Here is a 23769-nt window from a genome sequence, read left to right as displayed (position 1 = left end):
AGTTGAATGAAATTGAACAAGGGCATGTGCAAAGTCCTGCACTTAGAACAGAATAATTGCATGCACAAATATGGACTGGGGAATTATTAGATAAACTGGTACTGAAAAGGACCCGGGGGTTACAGTAGACCACAAACTGAGTATCAGCCAACAGTATGGTCTTGTTGAGGGGGGAAAAGGCCAACAGTATGCTGGGTTATATTAACAGCAGTGTCACTTGCAAACCAAGGAAAATGATTCTTCCATTCTATTCAGCACTTGTGAGGCCTCACTTGGAGCATGGTGTCCAGTTCTGAGCCCCACATTTCAAGAAAGATGTGGACAAATTGGAAAAAGTCCAGAAGAGAGCAACAAAATGGATTATAGAGGCCTGGGAAACATGACTGATGAGGAAAGGCTGAAAGAGCTAGGGTTATTTAGTCTGGAGAAGAGAAGACTGACGAGGAATTTGACAACAATCTTTAAGGACCTGAAAGGCAATCGTAAAGAGGATGGAGATGGGCTTTTCTCTGTGGCCATGGGGCAATGGCCTCAGGAGGAATGGCCTCAGGCTTCAGTAGAGGAAATTTAGGTTAGAGATTAGGATGAACTTTCTGACTATGAGGTGGTCATGCACGAGAACAGGCTATGTAGAGAAGTTATAGAATCTCCAACCCTGGAAATTTTTAAGAGCAGATTGGACAGACACTTGGCTGGGATGGTTTAATCAGGGATGATCCTGCCTTGAGCAGGGGGGCTGGACTAGATGACCTTGTGATGCCCCTTCCAGCCTTTCTTTTCTATGATCATAAGCTCCTAAATTTTGAGGTATAGCTTTATGAATATTATGCCATATAATATTCAAAGTAAGCATCTCTTAACAAGCTCAGTCTTTATAATGGACTGAATGTTTGCATTTATTCCAAATGTCAGTATTTTCAATCTCTGTTGCAAAAGAAATCTTTTAGCTTCACTTCTTTTTATAGATCTTGCACTAATAAAAACTGATTTTAAATGTATTTATGCATTTTAAATGAATTCTAATTTCCATCCAAATACAGCTCAGTAAAATTCATGATAAAAGAAGTGAATCATCTGGTAAAAAATATATCTTCTAGCAATGAGACATACGCAAAAAATTTAAAATGTGTTAATCTACATAAGAGCTTGAATAAAAAGATACAGTTATAGAGCACCCAAAGGGCATCAGATCAAGTGTAAAGGATAAATTTAGTTATAAATAATCAAATTAATGCATTCAGCAAAGTCAATGAGAAAGAACTGTGATGAAAATAATAAAATACAAAAGACAAACCTGATAAAATTAGTTATTTATATAATGGTTTTCTGCTCGCTGAGTGAAAATAGTGATTAAAATCAGCCATTTAAATCATTTCGCCCAGATAAGAGGTCATTAAAAAGCCATTTTTTTTGGTTAAGGTTAATGTTGATCCTTCATATTGGAACTCTGACCACAAAATTTTTATCCTGTTCAATTTAGTTTAAGGCTTCTGAACAAGTTACAGGTTCTGGATTTTGATCAAATTGAGTTGTAATTAAACATGCATTTCTTTATATTCTTATATTCTTTATACTCATATATAAGGCCAGGAAAATAGTTATAGGCTAGGGCTTGGTGTTGGGTAACTACTTTGTCACTCATTAGCAGCTCCTTGTCAGGGTTGGTTATCAGGTAAGAGGCAAGGTTCAGAATTAGTATATGAAATTCAAGTTCCAGATAAGAGACAAGATCAGGAGTCACAGTCTGGCTCAGAGTAGGTATTGAGCCAACTATCCTCACCAACCTCTTAAATGACTGAGCAGCATCCCACTTCCAGTGTGCTGTGTCCAATGGGAATGAAGGACAGGCTAGCCAATCAGGCCACAGGTACAGGGCAATATATCATCATTCAGTAGGAGTGACGGAGATTCCTCCTGGGTGCAAGATGAGTTAGAGCCATCATCCCTTGTTTTTCAAATTAAGTGGGAGAGGGGTTGTTTTTTTCCTGAAACTAAATTGAAACTAGCTTTCTGCCATGCTGAAGGAGAAAATTGCTCACTTTGGATACAACGAACGGAAGTATTTTGAGCATAGCGAAAAAAGCCAGAAGACTGAGGTAGCAAATAAAGAAACAAACAGTATATTCAAGGGTAAGTAAAATAAAATACCCTAAAACATTTAAAATGTCAAAAGCTGCTGGAGCATTACTGTATTCCATTAGAGTTTACATGGAGATGAAAAGAAAGATTCAGATAAAAGTACTGTACTTACTCAAATATAAGACAAGGTTTTTTTCCGCCCAATTATCATGGGGAAAAAGCTCCTCATCTTACATTTGCATACAAGGAAACCTCATTAAATACACTGCCTACCATTAAACTGCTGTCAAAGCAGCATGTGCTTAATAATGGAAACTAGCTATGAAGTTGATTAAATATAGCCAACACTGAGCATAAGTAAAAAACGCATGGCCCATATTGCGCAAACATGCTGATGGGAACCGTTTTACTTTGTGTGTGTGACCCTTAAAAAAACATGGGCAGTAGCTCCCCCAGGAGGAAATGGGCACTGGGCCCTGAGGTACTGTAATACCAGACCAGCATTTAAAGAGGCCAAGGCAAGATCCAACACTCTCCCCTGGTGCCAAAAATGCTGATGGGAACCTTTTTTTTGTTTCCTTTTTTTTTTTCGCTTTTTACATTTTATTAAAAACACACATCACCCTACACTTGCAAAGTTTCACATATTAAGCATCCGTGTTTTACCAAGACTTCATATCACAGAAGCAATTACATATGAAAAACACACAACTACATATGTTGTTCATCCTTTGCAAGCAAAGATGACCACATCGGGGTGGGGAATGAGAGTGAGGAGAGAGAAGAGAGAAAGGAAGTGGGAAAGAAAGAGGGAGGGAGAAAAGAGAAAGGGAGAAAGAGAGGAAAAAGGAGAAAGAAAAGAAAAGGAAACAGAGAGGAGGGGGGTGGAGGCGAGATCACGTGGGTATGCAGGTGACCTATAAGCCCAATTTTTGCCCTGAACGATCTGCTGCAGCAGGGGCAAGAGAGCAACAAGGGCTAGATATGAGAGGTCCTGCCTCTGCCATGTGCCGCAGCTCAAAGGCCAGTGCTCTGCTCTGGACCGATGACCTCCAGGATGGATGGTCATGAGCAATTTCCTGCTATGACTCGAAGTCAATGCTGAAACTCTTTAGGGAGATCTTTAGGGTGTCCTTGTACTGCTTCTTTGGTACACCATGAAAGTGTACTCCATTTGACAGTTCGCTGTAGAAGATTTTCTTCGGCAGGCAAGTGTTGGGCATTCTTGAAAGGTGGCCACCCCATCTTAGCTGCGACAGTTTCAGTAGGGTGTGGATACTGGGGAGAGTTCATCTTCTGAGCACCTCAGTGTCTGGAATCTAGTCCTTCCACTTGACCTTTAGTATCTTTCACAGGCAGCACAGGTGGAACTGGTATAGTTTCTTGGCATGACACTGGTAGATGGTCCAGATTTCGCAGGCGTAAAGGAGGGTCGGGAGAATGATGGCTTGATAAACCTTCAGTTTCATCGACATTCCAATGCCTCTGCAGTCCCAGACTGACATACGGAGTCTGCCAAAGGCCATGCTGGCTTTTGCTAGCTTTGCGTTGACTTCATTGTCAATGTGGACAGCACATGCGAATGTGCTACTTAAATAGACAAACTTGTTGACCATTGACAGCTGTTGGCCTTTAACTAAGACATTTGGTTCCTGGGGTGTTGTGCCAGGTGCAGGTTGAAACATCACTTTGCTCTTCTTCATGTTGATAGTGAGTCCAAAGTTGTTGCAGGCTGACAAGAATAGTTCATGAACCGTTGTATGTCAGCCTGTGAGCCTGCGCATAACGCAGTTGTCAGCAAAGAGGAAGTCTCGAAGCGTGGCTGTCTGGATTTTGGAGCTTGCTTGGAGCCTGCACAGGTTGAAGATGTCTCCATCAAAACGGTACCTGATCCCCATACCAAGGTTATCATCTTGGAAGGCATCTGACAGCATGGCAGAGAATACCATGCTGAAGAGAGTAGGTGCAAAGCACACAGCCCTGATTGACACTATTTCTGACTGGAAAGGGTTCAAAGCATTCACCATTTGCAAGGACTCGTGCCATCATGGAACTGTCAAGCCATATTGATGAATTTTCCGGGCATCCGTAAGTCTTCATGATTTCCCAGAGGCCTTTGCGGTTCACTATGTCAAAGGCTTTGGTTAGGTCGACAAATGTGAGAAGAAGGTTGATGTTCTGTTCCTGGCACTTTTCTTGAAGCTGCCAAGCCACAAACACTATCTTGGTGGTTCTACATCCTTTTCTGAAGCCGCATTGACTCTCAAGCAGTGGGTCGCTTAGATGGTCAGTCAGCCGGTTGAAGAGGACTCTCATGAGAATCTTGCTGGCAGTTGAGAGGAGGAAGATGCCCCTGTGGTAGCCACAGAGTTGGTGAGTTCCCTTCCTCTTGTACAGGTGGACAATGGAGGCATCCTTGAATTCTTGAGGGACTACCGCCTGCGCCCACATACTGCAGAAGATCTTGCTTAGTTTCTCCATGAGGCCGTCACCACCTAATTTGTAGACCTCTGTTGGAATTGCATCGGTTCCAGGAGCTTTGCCACTAGACATTTGTTGTATGGCCTTTTGGACTTCTGTGATTGTAAGCAGAGCTTCAAGTGAGGTGTTAATGGTGACTTGAGGCAGCTGATGTATGACGTCCATATTGACAGAGGAGGTCCAATTGAGAACGGTGCTGAAGTGTTCAGCCCATCTCTGGAGGATCTGGGCCTTGTCAGTTAGCAGCATAGTCCCATTGGCGAACAGCAGAGGGGAGGATCTGAGGACCTGTGGACCATAGATAGCCTTTAGAGCATCAAAGAGCTGTTTCACATCATTGTGGTCAGCATAGTGCTGGATCTCATCTGCTTTGTTCTTCAACAATATGCCCTGCATCTCTTGCAGCTGGCATTGAATGGTCTTCTGTATATCAAGCTGTAGGCGTGTTGTGCTGACTTGGACTTATCATAGAGGTAGGCTCTGTGGAAACATTTCTCTTCCAGCAGCCATTGTATCTCCTCGTCATTTTCATCAAACCAGTCTTGGTGTCTGTGGATGCTTGGTCCCAGGGTCTCAAGAGCTGCAGAGTGTAAAGCTTCATGGAGCCACTTCCAGTTGGCTTTGATGGAGCCAGAATGGAACAGTGTAATGTGAAGCTGATCTTTCAGATGGTTTGCAAAAGACAGCCTGGTGCTGTCATTTATCAGCCCTGCAGTGTAGAAGTGCTTCAGTTCACTTAATCTTTGTGGATGCCATCTGGTTTGAATTGTGATCTTTAGTGAGAAGAAGATAAGTCGATGATCAGTCCAACATTCGGTGCCACACACTGCTTTGGTTACATGGACATCACATCTGTCCCTCCTTTGGACAATGACATAGTCGATGAGATGCCAGTGCGTGGAACAAGGGTGCATCCATGATGTCTTCTTCCGGTTAGGGAGAAGGAACACAGTGTTGGTAACCAGGAGCTTGCGTTTAGCATATAGTCTGAGTAGAAGAGCATTGCTGTTGCGGCTTCCGATCCCATGCTCGGCGGTCAGAGCCAATCCTGGCATTGAAACTGCCAAGGAGGATGAGATTGTCAGACTTCAGTGCAGCAACTACATATATCACACTTAAGCAACATACATCAACTTCCCACAAGAAAACCAAACCCTTACAGAAATCTTGTCCTTCATACAGAACCCCATGAAAAACTTTTATCTCAGTAACCACCTGAAACTGCCTGCCCCCTCCTATCAGCCCTCTCTGTTGATTTAGTAAAATAAGTGAGTCCAAGTCCTCTTTCCCCCACTTTTTCTCCACCCCTTCCTTTCCGATATTTTTCTTATCCTGATTGATGTAGTATTTCAGTTCATGCAGCCCCAGCTTCAGGCACTCTCTTTCAGTGAAAGCCAGCCCCTTAAACACCCAAAGGTTTCTTAGTTTCCATAAACTAGTTTTAACACATGCTAATAAAATCCTTATCACTTCCTCCAGTCCCTTTGGTATGAGTCCATATAGTACCATCTCCCGCACTAATGACAGGTTTATTTTGGTGACAATCAGAAAACAGTAGACCCTTTCCTACACCCTCTTTACGTATGTACACTTCCAAAACACATCTCTTTCCCCCTCTTTCTCCCCCCCCCACCCCAACCTCTTCCTTGGGCACTGTGCTGAGCTCATCGAGCCTTATCTGCATTGCACTTTTCTCACAAGCAATATATCTCTTACAACTATCCATGCTAGGTCAGCACGTTCACCTTCTAGTTGTTTACCTGCCATTGTTCCCCACACGTTCACTTGCTCTTCTGTGAAGTTTCCTACGAGCGCCATCCTGTCTCTCTCCCTTAGCTTCTTCATCAGTTTCTTATGATCCTTCAGGACCTCCAGCCCTACCTTCCCTATTTTATACCTCTGCATGAATCCTTCCATCCTGACATAATAAATCTGTTGTTGCCACACTAATGGACTCTTCAAAGAGGTCTGATATATCCCCCATTTCCTCAAAACTGCAGCTGCATGAAATTGAGTGATAAGCACTGCTTTCCCCTCTCCCTACATTACCACCTTGTATATGCACTTACATATTTCACATAGCCGAACAATCCCAAATTCAATCTATTTTGTTTAGTCCCCATTGCTACCATACTCTGATAATGCCTTAGCACCCTTTACATCAAAAGTCTCTCTAACTACAACATTTTATCATCCATGTATAGTATTTTACCTCACCCCCTCCCAGTATCTTTACTTTGCTTATGACTGTGTCTTTTCTCATTCTTTGTTCTAATGGTTCCAAGCCACAGAAAAACAATAGTGGTGACAGAGGGCACCTTTGTCTCACCCCTGTATGGATGTAAAAGGCCCTGTTTAGTTTGGATTTGATTCTGCTTCTCCATTAATTTGGATTTGATTTTGCTTCTCTATACAATAACCTTATTCAACATATAAATTTCTCAGGGAGCCCCATTTTTCATAGCGTTTTGAGTATATAATCATGATCCACTCTGTCATAAGGTTTTTTCTAAATCTAGGTTTGCTATAACTGTGTTTGTCTTCCTCTCTTGGATGTAGGACAGTGCACCTCTGATCACTTTGGAGCTCCTTCTATCTGGTACTTGGTCTTCATGTATTATCATCTTCTGGAGGTTTTTCTTCATCTTCAAAGACAGCATCTTGGCCATTAATTTACAGTCCATATTAAGGCATATAATCAGTCTCCATTTTTTTCAAGAGTTCCTTCTCCCCTTTCTTGAAGAGTGAGATCACAACACCTCTTGTAAAATCTTTCCCTGCCTCTTCTGCTTCCGCTATTTCCTTGAAAATGTCCACTATATCCCTTCCAACCCATGGCCAAATTTCTCAGAAAATTCCATAGGTAGTCCATCTTCTCCTGGCGATTTTAAGGGTTGCTCACGCATGCTTTAAACTGACTGAACATTTCCCTTCAAGGTTTAATCTGTGCTACTGCTTTGGGTACTCAACTTGTACCCCTCCTTCACTCACATTCCTGTAGCCTTTGCAAGCTGCCAGTTTGCTTTCGCATTTAGGCAGGCTCGCATATTCCCTCCTCCCCGCTGCCTCCCACCTTCTGGTCTCCACTCCAGGTTGGTGCCTGGATGCGTTAGCAGAAAGAAACTGCTCTCCAGCTCTTCCTCCAACTCACCTCCACCGTTATCAGGTTTCTTCTTCCTGGTCTTCAGCCCCTGAGTTTTCTTTCTTTTCCCAACCTCTCTCTCTGGTTCTCTGTCTTGCTCTATCTCCACTTCTGTTGTCTGTAGGGTATCTTCTTTCTTCCTCACCCCAACCTCACATCTAAGCTGTTGGTTGTTTCATAGATTCATTGTATAAGTCGACCTAACTTTTTCAATTAGAAATATGGGGTCAACTTATACCAGCACCTGTGTGCCCTCACTGCAGGCAGGACACCCTGGGGGTGGACATGTGTAAGACCAGCGCAACCAGAGTGGCCAGGGCTGGGGCTGGGCTTGGCACTTGGCTGGTGCAGCCCTGGCTGTGCCACTCACATGGGCCAGAGCCGGGCTCAGCACTCGCAGGGGCTGGCTCGGCCCAGGCAGTGCCATGCACAGGGGCCAGGGCCAGCACTGCCTGGGTTGTACCAGCCAAGTGCCAAGCCCAGCCTTGGCCCCTACAAGCAGCATGATAGAGGTAGGCCAGGCAGGCTGCACTCCTCATTACTGCATGCAGGCTGGGGATGTGGAAAGACAGCCAGTTCCATTGTGCATAGCTTCCCCCAGCGACACGCGAGAACCAGCAGAACCACGCACTGCGGGGCGGCAGCGCCTGCACAGGTCACAATGCCCACTGCCTGCCAGCAGCTGTGCACTATGGGGAGAGTGCCACTCCCTGCCCACTTGAGCTCCATGCTCCCTCTGCTCCCCAGAGTGTGGGCTTCGCACTTCCATCAGTCTCAGCCCCACGCTCTGCACTGCAGCTCCCCTACCTGGTGTCCTGAGTGCTGCACCAGGAAGACAAGGAGCTGCTGGACACCCGGGAAGCCGAGTACCCAGTGGCTGCAGCAGTGGTAGCAGCAGCCCTGCCTGCAAGCTGCGTGCTGGCTGGGGCAGGCCCTAGATACAGTGTATGAGTTGAGGTGGAAACTTAAGGGTAAATATTTGGGCATCAAACTTCAGCTTATACACTGTGAAATATGGTAAGTCTATGGTGAATTACTACAGGCATGGTTATTTCTAAGTCAATGTTTCCAAATTTGCTCCTCACTTCTGCGTGCTCAAAGGGAGAGCAAAGTCTAAGAGTAAGGTGCGCCTGGGGAAAGGGGCTGCAGAGGGTAGACATTGGGGGGCAGATGGCAAACAGGCTACTTGACCCCCCTGATTTATTTTCCCTGCTGTAGCAGTGGGAGAGAGACAGCCCCACAATAATTAGATTCCATACCAGAAAAATTATAACAAATTTATACATTTTCCATATACAGAATCTAGTTGGGGGGCGGGGGGGGATCTTATATGGGAGTAAATACAGCAATAGTTTATTCTTTTCTGAATAATCTGATGAGCAGTCCAAAATTAGCTAAACACAAAAATAAATATCAGAATGAATTACTATCAAATCCCTCACAAAAACAACAAAGCACCAGGCTTTGAGGGGTAGAGTGGAAATTTCCTTTAAAAGATGCAGTCATACTTGTTTTAGAAACAATAATTGATAGTATACAAAGTAGCCTGCCCAGTACATGGAAGATAACTGGTATTTAATTGATCCTAAAAGAGAGGACAAAACAAATCTTGCCTCCTGCAGAGCCATTTCATTACATGTTGAGGTAGAAATCTATTAAACATGTCACAAGACTTTAATTATTCAAAACATAGGCTAGTCTCTGTCTCTCAAACAGAACAGCAAGAATTTATATTTTGATGAAAAGGCTTGATTGGAAAATAACAAAACAACAATTTATTCCGTCTCAGGCAAAACAAGTTTCTCGATAAAATTAATACTGTGAATTAAAACCAACAACCCTCCTCTGGCAAGGCTGAAACTTAAGTCAGTGGCTATAATTCAAAATTACTTGCTCATAAAATAATTATATTCCAGACTTGGCTTCTTATTTTGGAATCATCATTTATTTCAGTATGCCCACAGGTAACCAATAATAGATTTTAAACAAGGATAAACCAGTGGAGAATTTAATGCAAATCATGTGTTCTTCGAATACTTCAAAATCTCTGGCTGATTTATTCAAAACTCTATGGAAATGTGGCTCAATTTCCGGTAAAAAAGAAGGAAAGGAGATAGCCTTGCTATAAAAAAAAAACAAAAAACGTACTGATGGAAGTCAAAGGAATTCAGGCAAAAGAAGTACAAATGATGCCAGATCTAAAGACTTGATCTTTAGCAAGGATTTGAGCAAAAATAAAATAAGTTACAGATGAAGTTGGCCCCTATTTTGGAGGCAATAATAAACAGAAACGGGCATTTTATGCTTGTGTGTGTGTAGCTGTGTATGTGTGTCTGTGCATGTATGTATATTTGTTAGGTTTATATGCTTCCCAAAAAAATTCAGGCAGCTGAAAAAAGAGAGAGGAAGACTTAAAGAAACAAAATGAAATATTCAAACAAGAACAAATTTCCCCACTCCCACCCAGAAAAAAAAATCCAAATTCAGAAGTAAACTACCCCACCACACACATTTTCTCCAAATATCGTTTTATTATCCATTCTTTCCACTATCAATCCTCAAGAAATAGGCAGAATTAACTTACTCCCTTTTAAGATGTACCTGCAGCTGGGACTTAAAACCATTACAGCTCTAGGGGGAAAATGAAAGCGCAGCCTAGCTAAGTGCATGTTTATATATCTGCCAAGTATGTGACATTTTTTCTGTCTGGTCTCACAGGCCTCGGGGGCCTATAACTGCCTTAACTACAGCTTTCCATCTCCTCCTATCTTGTACAGTCTCCTTCCACTTTGTTGCACCCTCACCTATCCCTCCCAAATCAGTTTTTATGTCACTTTTCCATCATTGTGTTGGTCTGCCGCGAGGTCTGGTACCCTCCACCTCAGCTTCTAAAAAAGGGGTGGGCAAAATCTGGCCAGCAGGTTGGATCTGGCCCACCAAGGGATCCCATCTGGCCCACAGTGGTGCGGCAGCTGGACTTGGCTTCCTGGCAGCCCCTGTGGGGGCAGTTCACTCTGCCCACCTGCCACTGCCAGCACCTCTGTTGCCATCAGACCCAGCCCCGGTACCTGGGAACCTTGGCCTGTCCACCCCACGCCCACTGCCAGGGGCACTGGATGGAGCAGGAGGTTAGGGTCTCCATGGACACCAGCCCAGGACCCCTATGGACAGGGCGTGCTCAATCAGGTGGATGGGATGGGGACATAGGCAGGCAGGGAGTGGCGTCTGGGAGCAGGACAGGCAGGCAGGGGCAAGGCCAGGGCCAAGGTTGCAGGGTGGCGACAGCATAGGGACAAGGCTCGGGGCAAAGCCACAATCTGCTCCCCACACATCCCTGCCCACAGAACGAGCACCCATTGCAGGGATGTACATGGAGCAGATCATGGCTCTGCCCCAGGCCCGGTCCCCAACCCCATGCTGTCTTTGACCCCCAATCCTGACCCTGGACACCACTCCCCGCCCTCCTGTAGCCCCCTTCCATCCACCTGGCCAAAGATGGCCTGCCCACAGGGGTGGTGGGCCAGCCTCCATGGACAGCTCACCCACCCACTCCATCTAGCAGCCACAGAGGTGGGAGCAGAGCAGATGAGCTGGGGTGCCCAGACACCAAGGCAAATGCAAGGATCAAATGCAATGCTTCAGGGTGACCTTCAACTTAATCACATGACCATCTTTTGTGTTCCTGCCTTTTTTACTGCATATCTACAATCTAATTTAATTCATTTTCCCATTCATTTCCTCAGGACCATCTACTCTATATACTGATTGAAGCTAGAATCCTGTAGGGGAAAAGCCTTCTGTTCCTTACTTACAATTATTGTACATAAAACTTAATTTCAGTATTTCTTGACTTTTACTGCAATGTCAAAATATTCCTTAGCTTTGATTTAACAGACTTTTATTTCAATGTAGCAACCTTTTATTTAAAAAAAAAAAAAAAAAAGCAGCCCAAACCCTACAAGGCTTGCTTCAAAGAGAACAGCAGTGGAAAATGATGTTTTCTGTTTATTCTTTGTACATTTATTTTTTCCACGTAGGTTTAAAAAAATAAGATAAATGCAGGATTCAGGAAATAACAACAGATTGGGATTCATTTAATTTTCGAGAACAGTTTCAAATAGAAAATAATTCTGTTGTGATTTTGACATTAGATTCATGAGTAATTTCAAAATTATATTTCTTAAATTCCCATAATTATGTTGGGAAAAGTTTAAAGATCTCTTTAAAATTTGTGACTCCAATCAAATCTGTATTATCTATATAATTTTAAAAAACAAATACTCACTGCTCTTGTTGATTACAATTTACTGGTATTAGACTGACAAGGGAACTATTTAAGGGAAGTTAAATCAAGATGCTTTGGCTAAAAATAAATTGATATAATTTAGCACAAATATACGCGTTGTAACTCATCACAAACAGTGCCTTAACCTTGCTCTCTTCCCTTGTTTGGTATTCCCGATGCCTCCTTAGCTGTTTATTTAAGAATCTTGCATCGCGAACAGCGCAGTTTATATCGAATTAAATCAGCTACTACAAGGGTTTCTTAAGGCACTTAAAATATAGAACAGGGGCAGGCAATTATTTCAGACAGAGGGCCGCTTACTGAGTTTTGGCAAGTCATCGAGGGCCACATGACAGGCAGCCAGGGACAGATAATTATTAATTTTCTAAGTTTTTTAGGGGCCCCATGGGTGGGATAGAATAGCTTGGCGGGCCGCATCTGGCCCGCGGGCTACATTTTGCCCACCCCTGATACAGAACAATATATATGAATCTGGCACCTATGACTTATGCAAGTCACCAGAAATTCATGCCAAAAGAAAACATTAATGAGCAAAGATCGCTAAGGAGAAGTTAATGGTTACAAGTTAAAAGATCATTTAGGTTGCAAAGTCAAGCATTTGGAAATGAGAAAATACCAGAATTAATGTCATCTGTGTGTTCCCCACTGATCAAGATACCAAATGGGATAGAGATTTGCCTTACTAATAGATGCTAAACCTGTCAACACATCTCCTCTGCTACAACCATGAACATACCCCACAATGAACCCATCAGAATTCTACACCTGCCTTTCCCTAAACATGATATAGCAGATCTAATGCACCAAATGTTCTTGTGATCATCAACAATCCCTTGCAGTGGAGGATGATTGCCTTCCATATAACAGCCTTACCTGAAGATGGCTGACAAGGTCAATCCAGGATCAACAGACTCTGTTGCAACTCAGGTATGTGTTTCCATGCATTGGGGTGGGGGGCGGCAGCTCTGGATTCTTGATTTGGTCCACAAAATGCTTTCTGCCACTCCTGCTTTTCCATCTCCTGTTGTTGTGGTGGTGGTGGTGAGGTTTCAAAATACTGAGATCCTTTCAGCAGACTCTTTCTCCATTTGGGGTAGTCCTGGGCAGATCTCCCAAAAGTTGATGTTGATGTTGTATTTTTTCAAGTTGGCCTGGAGGACATCCTTGAGTCACTTTCTCTGCCCTCCTTTTAAGCACACAGCTTAACTGAGCTTGAAGAATAAAACTTGCTTTGGGAATCTGGAGTTGGACATCCAGATGACATGGCCAGCCCAGCAACATTTACATTGGATGATTTCCACCTCATTGCTCATGGTGTTTGCTTGCAAATGGTGGTGCATCTGTCTTCCCACTGGACTTGAAGGATCTTTTGCAGGCAGCGTTGCTGGTACTTCTCCAGCAACTTGAGATGTCTCCTGTACGTTGACGTCTCAGCTCTATACAAAGGCAGGGATCACAACTGATTGATAAACCATGAGCTTGGTTTTGAATCTGATATCATGATCTTTGAACACTCATTTCCTCAGGCATCCAAAGGCTTCACTTGCACATTTGAGGAGATGTTGGATTTCTTCATCAATGTCAGCCTTCTGCAAGAGATGGCTTCCAAGGTACGTGAAATACTCAATGTTCTCCAGTCTCACCATAAATCTGAATTACCAGAGCTGGGGATTGCTCATTAAGAGCTTGTTGATGGAGGAACTTAGCTTTATGAGTGTTAAGCAGCATTCCCACTTTCTTGTAACTCTCAGTAAAGAGGCTGGCAATTGCCTGAAGATCTGTTTTCACATAAGTACACACTACAGTATCATCAGTGTACTGGAGATCAACAATTGATGTCCAGTAGTCTTGGTTTTGGCTGAGTTGGCTGAAATTAACCAATTTATCATCCATTTGGTAGTTTAGCTCCGCTCTGGAAGCTTCTTGGTGGTCAGACGTAGCATCGCAGTAAGGAATATCATGAAGTGTTGGAGCGATGATGCAGCTTTGCTTAATTCCCATCTTAACCTCAAAGGGATCTGTTAGAGAACCACAACTTGCATACCATCATGGAGCAGGCAAAAAATGAAGATGAATTTCGGTGGGCATCCGCACCTCAGAAGGATCCTCCATATTGCTTCTCTGTTGACTGGGTTGAAGGGCGCGTCCACACATGCAAGCATGTGCGCTTGCAGCAGCTCAAATAGAAGCGGTACAAAAATGAGCCAGGGCTTTTTGCCTCAGCACACGTGCTCAGGCATGCACTTTGTTGTGGAGCGAATTGTGCCGCTTGGGGCAAAATAACCCTGCCTGGCTCCTCCCAGATCTGCAGCCAGGGGGAGCTAGAGCCTGGGGCCAGCACCTGTGCTGTCCCCATCAGTACAAAAAGCTCCTGGCAAATAGCTCAGTGCTCCTCGCTCTCAGGAGCTTCTGGGGCCCAGTCAATTGGTGCCTGGGGACACTACCCGTTGTGCCAGCTAGACTGCTGCAGCAGCATCTGAAATCCATTTTTAAAAATACCCCAAAATCTATGTTCCACAGTTAAAACAAAAAACCACTCTACACAGAGAGAGAGTGAGTGATCAGTTGAGTAATGCTTTATTGGTATATTTACAATGTTAAAGCAATTTGGAAGCCTACCAGTGTCTCTATCATGATGAAAAAATAAATTCTAAATACCTGTATGTGTTGATGTGTGCCTTTTGTTTTCTTCACATGTGATGGGTGTGTGCTGGGGGGACGTGGTGTTTGCAGGAAAGGGGTGAGAAGGGGTGTTGGGGAAGGCGGATGGGTGTGTGGAGGGATGTGGGTTGGTCTGTGGGTAGGTGTGGGGCAATTGCTGGGGGCACTGTGGGTGTGGGGGACCTTGTGAGGGGGCTACTCAGGAGGGGTGGGTCCCCTGGCCCCCAAAGGGGGCAGCCCCTTCCCACCCAGGGTCCCAGCTTGCCCGTGGAGGGCCACAGCCCCTATCCCACATAGGGCCCCAGCCCCTCTGCCCAGGGTCCCACGCACCCTGCCCCCCCGGGCCCAGATTGCCCCTGGAGGGCCACAGCACCTATCCCCCACAGGACCCCAGCCCCGCTGCCTAGGGTCCCAGGCACCCTGGAGGCCCACCCCCCACCCAAGGTCCCAGCTCCACCCTGGAGGGCCCCAGCCCCTCCGCCCAAAGCCCGTAACTAACCTTTCACAGCAGCAGCGGGGGAACCATGCGCCAAGCTCAGCTGGATCCTGCTGGCCCCCCCCCCCCCCCCCCCGGGGGGAGCCGGTCTCATGGTGGCAGAACCCAGCGTGGTACATGGGGACCGCGTGCCGAGCCCAGCCGGGTCCTGGGGCCCGTCTGCCACCTGGCCAGGCTGGGCCCATGGCAGCAAGACCTGACGCGGCACGTGGGGACCAAGTGCCGGGCTCAGTCGGGTCCTGGGGCCTGTGTGCCACCTGGCCAGGCTAGACCCATGGCAAGACCCAGCACCAGGCCCAGCTGGGTCCTGGGGCCATTCTGTCACCTGGCTAGGCCAGGCCCATGGCAACAAGATCCGGCGCAGCATGTGGTCCCCACGTGTCGGGCCCAGCCGGGTCCTGTCACCCTTGGGGCCACCCTGCCGTCCAGCACAGGAACTGCACAGAGCCGAGCCGGGTCCTGCCAGCCCTGGGCTGCTCATGCTGCCCTATAGCAGCAGGACCCATTGTGGCGTGCAGGGACCATGTGGAGCCAGGTCTTGCCAGCCCTGGGGCTGCTGTGCCTGCAAGGGGGTGAGGCCCTGGCCCAGCCCCATGTGGCTCTGTAGTCCAGCTTTGCACCAGAGTGGGTCGCAGGGCTCCAGGAGGTGCACACAGGAGCCACGCCTCCCAGAGCCATGTGACCTGCTTTGGTGCAAAACTGGACTAGCGAGCTGCAGGGATCTGGGCCAGGTCCTTCCTCCCCACCCCCCGTAGCCCCGGGGACACCCCCCCCACCACTCCCCAATCCCCACCATATCCCCCTGCCACCCCTCACTCACCCACACCCATGAACGCCCCACCACTTACCTTGGACAGCACCGGGGGCTGGGGCTGAAACCAAAGCGTCTCTTTTGGAGGACTGACTCCCTGCTGTCTCCAGGCACGGTCTTGAACCGTGCCTTGCTCCGCTCTATTGCGGAGTGGGTTTTTTAGATCCCTGGATATTCAGGGGTCTGGTTTTCTCCCTGTGCTGTGAACTTGCAGCGCAGGGAACATTTTTTCGTTCCCGCACATGCTTCTTGTCCCACCTCAAAGGGGTTTGAGGCAGGGCAAAAGGCACGTGCAGGCTTGTCTGAATGCGTCCCATGAGGTCAGAGGACCATTTAGAAAAGTGTATGTTGTTCCCCACATTCTTCCTGCAGCTTGTAAAATTACATGGTGAAACTAAACAGAAACTATGCACTAAGATGAACTCTCAGAGAAAACATATAAGGGATAGAGAGAGACAAGCAGAAGTAGCAACACATTTTTCATAAAACAAATCATTCCCTTCTGACCTTTCACAATCCACATTACCTCTCTTTTGATTGTTCATGATCTCCCAGTAATTAGCTTCTTTTCTTCTGCTGTTTGCCTGCTATCCCTGGGAATTTCTCTCCTCTCCAGTTTCACAGCTCTAGGAGCCATAGCAATTAAGACTGGCACCACTCCACCCCCCACCTCCACCCCCTCCCAAACAACAAGTTTCCAGACCCATGAGGAGTACCTCTCCCTGTCAGTTCACTTGATCAGGCAGGCATATGGGGTTGATCTACAGCCAGGCTCAGCACACCAAGTCTGATTCAGCACACAGCCCTGGTCCTGGCACATCAAGTCTGGAACCACACACTATCTCTGGGGCTGTTCTTTGGGTCAGACCTGGTACACTGAGTCTGGGACTATGCGCTGGCTCCAATCACATGTTAAATTGGACTCAGCATGTAGCTGCAAAGCTTGCATGTGGCCCAAGGTACATGTGGTCCTGGGCTTGACATGCTCTTGGGCTGCACAGTCCTAGACTTGCCACGTGCAGTCACATGCACCACACTGGACAGGGTCTGTTGTGCAGCCCCAGACCTGCTGCACTGGATTGGACTGTGTGGCTTCAGACCTGCTGCATGGGGCTGGCAACAAGTTCATCTCATATGCTGCTGCTCAGACACTTACCCACAGTCAGATCTTTTTTTCTTCCTGGTACCTTTTAAAAAACAGGGGATGTGCTATATTCAGAGTCAGGTTATACGCTAGAAAATACAACATACGAACATAGACAGTGCCTGGCTTCTGCTGTTGAGGTGCTCCAGATGGTCACAAAGATTCTGCCTGAGGACAAGGGCACATCAGAACATGTGCAGAGATGTAATAAAAGATTAATGGCAGGTCCCTGGCAAGTGCAGACCTGGGTCCTTCTAGGGCTTAGTTTTCCCTTGCCTGACTAGGTGCTGTGGCACACAGCAGCTATTGGGGCATTTTACATCTATACTGCTTTCTGGTCTATCCCTCCTTTCACCTAAAAGAAACTCTTCATACCCCACTCCCAGGTCTCTCTGCTCTGATTTCCTGTGGTCCTCTTTCCCCATCATGACTGGCTACTAGGGGTGCACCGATAAAGATTTTTTGGGCTGATACTGATGGACAATTTTTAACAAGCTATATTGGCTAAAACCAATCAGATTGCCGATACGTGGCCCGGCAGCTGGAAAGCAGTGTCTGGTTGGTAAGTCTGTGGGTGGGAAGGGGCATGGGAGGGGCAGATCAAGGCCCTCACAGTGAGGGAGGAAGTGGGGCTAGAGAAAGTGCTACACAGCCAGGGCAGGACGAGACATGGAACACAGTTATGGCTCATCCGGGTGGCAGCTCCCCTGGATAAGCTGCTCACAGCTCTGTCCCACACTCTGCCCCAGCTGTGCAGCACCTGCCCCACTCCCTCCGTCACCCCAGGGGCCCTGCTTGGCCCCCCCACCGCCCTTCATCCCCACCCCCCGTTCCCCCGCAACAGATTTATGAGCCCAACACTGCCGTTCTGTGCTGCACTGCGGCTGTGTGCATGCACATGGCATTTATTGGTGATCTTATCAGCCACATAAGCCAAAAAAACCCCAATTAGCAATAATGTCAATTTTCCTTATATTGGTGCCTTTGGCAGTACACTGTGTGTGCCTGCCACTTTAAGGGCCTGGAGCTGGCAGCCTCCAGGTGCCGGATTAGGGCAGCCATTTTACACACAAGGGCTGCCTATATAAGCAGGGAAGTTTGGCTGCTGAAGGCCAGGCAGCAACATCGCCTGGCCGTAGGGCTGCTGTGAACGCCCGGAGGTAAGGGGGAGCTGTAAGGGGATGGCAAGGAGGTTCCTGGTCCTGGGCATGACCTGAAACTGCACCCTGCCGGGAGTGGGTGGTCTGGTGGGGCTCTCAGCGGTGCGGGAGCCCCCAGGAAATGCCAGGCCAGTTACCACCCCAGTGGAAGGCGGGTTGGGGCACCTTAACCCCTTTGCCCCCACCACCAGGTGGGTAACCCCATGTGTTGTGCGAGAGGCCCAGAGGGCGGACCCAGAGAGAGAGTGAGGGGCTAGAGACCCGGCCCGAAGGAGATAGTGCCCACGCTGGGGCCAGGACCAGAGAGGGTCAAAAGGGCCAGCGCCCCACCGCGAGGGACGCCCAAGAGCCAGGGGCCTGGGGTCCCGACTGGCCTGGAGGTGGGCCAGGGCCAGTTAGCTGAAGGTCCCGGGGGGACCACACCCGAGAGGGGAAAAATGGCTTCGGGGGGGCTAGTAGCCCGGATGAAGGTGGAGAGGCCACCTGATAGGAGGGATCATAGAGGGGTCCTGTTCGGAAGATTCTGAGGCCCAACGTGGGGGCCGGAGGAGATGAACATCAAGATGCCATCGGCAAGGCTTGGGCTGCGGTATTAGGGGAGGGGGGAGCCGCAGAGCGCCCCCTGGCCTCGGGGCATTACAATGGGTAGCCTCTCGCTGTATTGACATCTTAATTGAACTAATTATCATTGAAGGCGTGGCGGGCGAGATAGGCGGGCGGCTGCCCACCAGACAGGGGGCGGGCCGTGGAGATCGGCCCCGGGAGGCCCCCTGTCGCAGTGCCGATACACTATGGGACCAACGTATCAGTGCACACCTCTACTGGCTACTTGTGTCCCTGATCTTCACACTGCAGTCACATATTTCATTCCCTATCCATGATCAACCACACTACCTCTTATGCCCCATTTGCTCACTGCTTAGTCATACAGGCTCATCTACATCTCCTGCTCTTGAATTGGGCTCTCACATTTACCACGTTTCCCAGTGCCCCCCCACCTTGCATCTCTATGGGGTCTGCATTTGGCTCACCTTCATTGGGACCGGTGCCAACCATTAGGTGGGCTCTGAGAACAGCTACTGGATTGCCAGAAAATACAGCAGAACCATAACCAGCCTTTAGATTGCACTAGGGCCAAGGTTCCTGGCTGTTAAGCACTGTCAAGCCTGCTGTGCTTTTGGATGTACAGCATGAATAGAACATTAGGCCCCAGAGAATCTTTCAGGTTGAAAGCTGAGATGTTTCGAAGGTTGTACAGCAGCTGAGCAGTAGGGAAGACTGGACTGCACATTTGGATAACCCTAAATCCCAACTAAGTCCCATTTTAGGCATATCAGTCCTTTACTAGACCTGGCCCAAATCTCTCAGCACTGTAATTTTCCATTAAGTGCACATTGACCAAATTTGGATTCTCATGAAGAAAGGCAAAAGTCAGGTCCCTGCCAAATTTTAAATCCCTGGCTTCAGAGCACAGGGCAATTTAAACATTTCAAAGAAAACACAGTTCTTTTAGCATAGGCAAAATGATTCACTTTAACCTGTCAATTGGAACTCTTTTATTTGGAATTGTACAAAAAAAGATGTGTCATGTAACCCACATCTAGGATGTAAAGTCCCTGCACAAATGCTTAAAGACTGCCAAAGTCATGAGCAACTGAAAACAGGGTCTTAGACATAATAGGCAGCACTATCAGCCCCATCTCTAATTAGCAGCTTTGCTGGTAAAATGCTGTTAAAGTCTTGCTGAATTACTGAACTGCCAAACTGAAACCAACTCTCAATATACAGACCAATGTCAATGGACTTTAGCTGTCAGATTAAGGGAATGAGATAAACAGATGTCTCGCATCATCTGAGCACCCCTAAAACTTCATAATGGAAAGGACCAAAAACTTCATATCTAAAGTTTGTCTTCTTTATGTGAAGTATTGTCACATGATGATCCAATTCAGTCTGTCCAACTGAAAGGGACATCTATAGATGACTATGGCTGCCAATACTTCTGCACGGCTTATTAATCCCAAAATTATTCATTTCCAAAGTCTATATAGTAGCCTGCCTTAAGAAAATTAAAAAGCAAGAAATTTCCACTTAAGACACAAAGCCTAAGAAAGAACTAAGGCTTTTTCTGATAGAAATTGTTCAAACCCAAGACTTTTTGCATGTACTAGAATAATTTGACTAGTGCAAAACAAAAGGGTGTACTAACTCACATTCACACATTTTTCTACCATTTTTGCTTGAAAGAAATAGTTACAATACTGGTAAACATACAAAAAACGCCACACGCAACTCATTTCAAAGTTTAAATTTAATGTTTTGCCTAAAGAAAATGCAACACAAAGTGGAAAAAAAAAAGAGAGTGTTTATGCACTAAACATTATGGTACAAAACAGACACACTGCTGTTGAAGCTACCCTTAACAAAGATTTCTTTCCCTTGGTCTGGCCCCCTGCCTTTTATTCACAGGACAAGTTTTTTTGAGGCCATATGTGACTGTGGTTCAATAAATCCAACGCTGCCTTTGATAGTGAGTTTTGCAGAATTTGGCAAAAAGATAAAGTGCTGCTTTTACAGTTGTCAAAAAAATTAAGTCATCGGCTCTTATTTATTATTTCCATTGTGTGAAACAGACTGAAGCCTATGTTATAATCAAGAATAAATAAATGCACTTCTTTCATCAGCTAATTAAACCACATTGTATCACCAGCTCATCTGAAATTGAAATCCACTATTCTGTTCTAGTAATGCACTTTGCTCTTGAAATGAAAACAATGTACCACTGCTCCCAGGTTACATATATGCTTCCCAAATATTTCGGGGGAAGACACACTTTCCATTACAATATTTTGATACATAGAAATATGTAGGAAAATTTAATGGCTTCAGAAGCAGAATAAGTGGTAATCAACTCCTTCATAGTCATTGACTCTCACATTTATTAGCACTCTTGATAGGAGGGCTTTGCTTCCCTCTCCCTCCAGTCAGAACAGGAAATATCAATTCCATAAAAATACAGAGAATATTTTAGAACCTACTGAAGGCTGAATATTTAAGTAGGAGGATCTTCACCTCGAATAGCTTTGTATTTGGCCATGTCCTCTGGGAAGACTTTTGTCAGTTCTTGAATTAATAAGCTTTTAAATTTCTAGAAAAAAAAAAAGAAAAATTACTATTTATGCAAGCCAGTCCAACAGAGATACTGGATGAACAGAACTATTTGCAAACATAAGCCAGCTAACTTTGCCATCCAGTGACCCCAATGTATTCAAAGTGGGAAATGAATCTTACAAGACTCATTATTTACAGTAACAGTCTAGCATCAATTTGTTGAGGGGTAAACTCAAAAGTGTTTTGAACCTTATAAATATAAGTGTGCTAAACAAGTAGTATCGTGACAAACTCAGCTGTGCCGGGTCCAGCATGGCCCTCCAGTGTCTAGTGTGCAGAGCAAATACCTTCAGTTTGTGAAGGACAATTACCTCCGCTACCTTTCGTTACATTTCGTATTGTCTATATCTTTCAAGTCAAGGAACAGATCTTGCAACTGTTGCCTCTCTCTCCTGCTGCAAGACCTCAGCAATTAATCCATTAGTTACATTTTGCACCTCAAAGTAAGGTAAGGTGTAAGAATGTAATAAAGAAAGTTATATATAAAAAAAAAAAAAGAAAAATAGCTCCGACTACTGCATTATTTTTGACATTGTGATAATGGAGCAAGATGTAAGGGGAGCCCCCTGGCTAGTACTACTTCTGTCCAGGGAAGTACCTAGTATAGCTGGTCCCTCACACCACCACAGGGAAAAATAGGGGAGAGAATCTTTGCCCTTAAGCCAGTCAGACCAGCAGAGGAACTCGTGGACTTGTGCTAGGTGACAGTGATCTCCAATGGCTGGTTATGAACAGAGGACAGCATGTTCAAGTCGCATTAGAAATCTATGCGCTCCTCCTTTAGTTGAACTTAAGGTCGTTATGATGGCATAAAATGGGTCCTAGTACAGCATTGTGTGAAAAAATTGATTCTTTTCCCCTCTCTTTTAAAAAAAACACATCCGAGAGTTTAAAAAGGTATAAGCACTTAAACAAGCACTCACCATTTTCCCAGGAGAAGGAAAAGAAAAAGAGTGCTTTGAGCCCCTGACATCAGTTTATATACTGCAGCATGAACTGCAGTCCTCTGGGTCTGCTTAAGTGTAGCTAGCAAAATCTACATTATTCTTAAAAATGCACCGACTTGCTCTGAATCTTGCTAAACTACATGCCACAACCATAAGAATTTACTGCTGAAAGATGGTATATGCAACAATTTGCCCAGAACCTTATTATAAAAGAAACTAAAATGAAAAAAAACATAGACACACATTTTAAATGTTTTCTTTCAATGAAAAGTTAACTTGCACTTAGTCATTTTTAGTAGTCTCTTTGTTATGATCTCACCCACTCAAGATAGACAAAACATATAACTATACTGTACAAATTGAAAAAAAAAATCTACACACTGTCTTGTCATACATCATACTAATCACACATTGGTATTATAAGTATAATGAATCTAAACAAGATATGGAAAACAACACTCCAGTTTAAGGGAAATAACATGGAACCAACTGCGGTTCCAGTTACGAGTTTTAAAAACTGTGCCCTTTATAATGTAGGGGTGGGGAATTGAGATATTTAATTCTTCTAGTAACAAATTAAGAAAAGATGCCACATAGCAGAAAGAAACATCTAGAGAGGTCATTCATGATTCTCCCTCGCCCTCCCCAAAATGTATTGCAGTGAATGTGCACACTACGGTTATATTTAAGGGACTACATTCACTGTCCATGAAATACTGCAAGCAGTAATCTCTCTTACTCTTTTACAGTCCTTTTTTCAGCAGATCTAAAAAGTGTTTCTGGCAAAGGACGTGATTCTATACCTATGCTTTATGTGGTCTCTTCAAACAGGCTGTTGCTGTAAGAAAATGTAAAAGAAGCCCTACAAATAGAAGTGACTTTTTTTCTTTTTTTTGAAAGAAAGGCTTCTATTTCCACACTGACAGATATTTTTTTAAAATATTAGGTTTGATCTTACCTTCATCGTGTCAATTTTTCCTTTCACTTGTTCATTTTTAGCTAAAGCCCGCTCCAAACACTCTTTAGTGTAAAGCTGTGGATTACGGCCTTGATCTATGTACCTGGAAACAAGAAAGATGCTACATTAGTGTCCCATGCAGGCTAGAATTCAACTTTACCACACAACAAAAATGAACACAAGTAAAAGAAAGCACTGGGTACAATCTGTTTCTTCATCTGTGTAAAGTACGATATAAAGGCAGCCACTTCCAAACCATGAAAGAGATCATACTTGCTGATGAACCAGAGGCAGCTGGGCTGGTAATGCAGTATTTGTTCTCCACTTTTAGCGATTTTAGAAAACATCCAGGAAGTCTGGAGAAACTACTGGGAACCAGCACTGTACACGAAGACAATTTCCTACAGACAACT

At 45.4% G+C, this 23769-nt stretch overlaps 1 protein-coding gene across 1 annotated transcript in view; it reads right to left on the bottom strand.

Moving 5' to 3' along the window:
• Positions 1-20573: 20573 nt before the first annotated feature.
• The window catches only part of MED10 (mediator complex subunit 10), a 5728-nt gene continuing 2532 nt past the window's right edge, over positions 20574-23769 (bottom strand). Inside the window, exons 3-4 of the mRNA XM_006025017.3 lie at positions 23357-23459; positions 20574-21428 (exon numbers count right to left, since the gene is read on the bottom strand). Coding sequence (XP_006025079.1) covers positions 21333-21428; positions 23357-23459 — 199 coding nt within the window. The 3' untranslated portion in view covers positions 20574-21332. The remainder of the gene's footprint in view (positions 21429-23356; positions 23460-23769) is intronic.

Source organism: Alligator sinensis, unplaced genomic scaffold (genome assembly GCF_000455745.1).
Source record: "Alligator sinensis unplaced genomic scaffold, ASM45574v1 scaffold248_1, whole genome shotgun sequence".
In the NCBI taxonomy this organism is placed as follows: Eukaryota; Metazoa; Chordata; order Crocodylia; family Alligatoridae; genus Alligator; species Alligator sinensis.
The sequence above is the reverse complement of the archived record's forward strand: the minus strand, read 5'-3'. Positions and strand labels throughout refer to the sequence as shown.